Below are 1,474 nucleotides of genomic sequence, written 5' to 3'. Positions count from 1 at the left end.
AATATATATAATAACAAACATTTTTATGGATGAAGTGCGTGTTAAAAGTCTCCCTTTTTCTCCGGGCTGATTTATGAAACATTCGGGGGCTGAAGCCTCGTGACGCCACTGAATACGTGCGTGCAGGAATTCTTCGACATTTAACGGACAAAACGATGAATCAATAATGAAGTAATGTTTGGTTGCAGCTTTAGTTTGACTGCGTTCAGATCGTGTAACCTGGATCTCCAGCGTCTCTGCCGACCATCTGTAGTTTCTATCTGACTCTGTAAACTGAAGTTCGTGACGGCGATGTGTTCGAGCTAAAAAGTCGTTTTTTTAAGGTCACGCTGAGGTCAGTTAGAGCGCTGTGACGGGTCAGACAGGTACTTACTGCAGCGTAGTACGATCAGGAGTACTTCAGGGACTTTACTCAGACTCACTGGTTATTGCGTGTCCCTTTGGCTCGCTGGGTTCTTGTAGGAGCAGTGCATGATGGGATTGGTCAGTGGTCAGACGGGCGCAGCCGATGCACTGCACTGGTTTAACTCCAGTCCTGCTGGGCGTCTACACGTTGTAGGTGTAGTCCGTCAGGTAGTCCTTCAGTCTGTTGGGTAACGGCAGATCCTGGACCCGCCGCGTCGTCCTGTTGATGGCGATGCGGCAGAGGTGCTGCAGCGCCGGCGTGGCGGTGTACACCGGTTTAGTGAGCAGCAGCTGCACCGTGCCGTTGGGCGGCGCTGCAGAGGGCTGAGAGTTCGACGCCGCCTTGTCGCTGGTCCTGCTCAGCTGGACGTAGTGCTCCACCAGGTGGACCACGCTGTCGAACTGCTTCAGCTTCGGCTTCACCAGAACCACCGAGTCCAGCTTGAATTTGCCGTGTTTGTACTCGATCCGCAGGTTGGTGGGACCCGCCGACGTCATGGCGGAGATGGTGAACAGGTAGTCCCTCTGGGAGCTGTCCCGCACCAGGAATGTCCCCTCTGAGGCGTCCTGGAGGATCTCTTTGGCTTCGTTGGCGGTCAGACTGCCCCAGTACCAGCCTGACGCCACGGAGAGACAGAAAGGACACACATGAGACACTGAAGGACAGAAATACACACAGATATTACTTTATTTTACCAAAGTCTGCGCTGTCAGAATATTTTTAACGACTTCTGTTGCTTAAATGCGTCTGGTGAGCTTTAAAAAAAGACACCAGGATTCTCAACATTTGTGCCTATTAATTTCCAGGACTTTTCCAGGACTTTAAGGCAAATTTTAAAGACCATACATTCTCTAAAAAGGACCACCGATACTCCTTGTTGGTCCTTCTTCGTTATCATATAACAGCTATTTTTAAAAGTTTATCATTTTAAAAAACAAATCATTCAAAACAGGATGAGAACTGAATATTCAAGTGTAACTTAGGGACTGTTCGTTATTTATGAGACAGGAGGGGTGGTGCAAACTGGGGGACTTCTATTTTTTATATTTTGGCTTTACAGGAGCACAT

At 48.7% G+C, this 1,474-nt stretch overlaps 1 protein-coding gene across 1 annotated transcript; it reads right to left on the bottom strand.

The window, feature by feature from the left end:
- Window positions 1-20: 20 nt before the first annotated feature.
- On the bottom strand, window positions 21-1,061 carry socs2 (suppressor of cytokine signaling 2; the record flags this gene model as incomplete). The annotated part of the gene is made up of 1 exon (XM_042516788.1): window positions 21-1,061. A coding segment is annotated over one exon (515 nt), but the record flags the coding sequence as incomplete, so codon positions are not given.
- Between the last annotated feature and the right edge of the window lie 413 nt (window positions 1,062-1,474).

The sequence above is a fragment of the Plectropomus leopardus genome, unplaced genomic scaffold, assembly GCF_008729295.1.
Source record: "Plectropomus leopardus isolate mb unplaced genomic scaffold, YSFRI_Pleo_2.0 unplaced_scaffold25676, whole genome shotgun sequence".
NCBI classification, from domain to species: domain Eukaryota; kingdom Metazoa; phylum Chordata; class Actinopteri; order Perciformes; family Serranidae; genus Plectropomus; species Plectropomus leopardus.
Note: the sequence above shows the minus strand (reverse complement) of the source record. Positions and strands in the feature narration are given on the sequence as shown.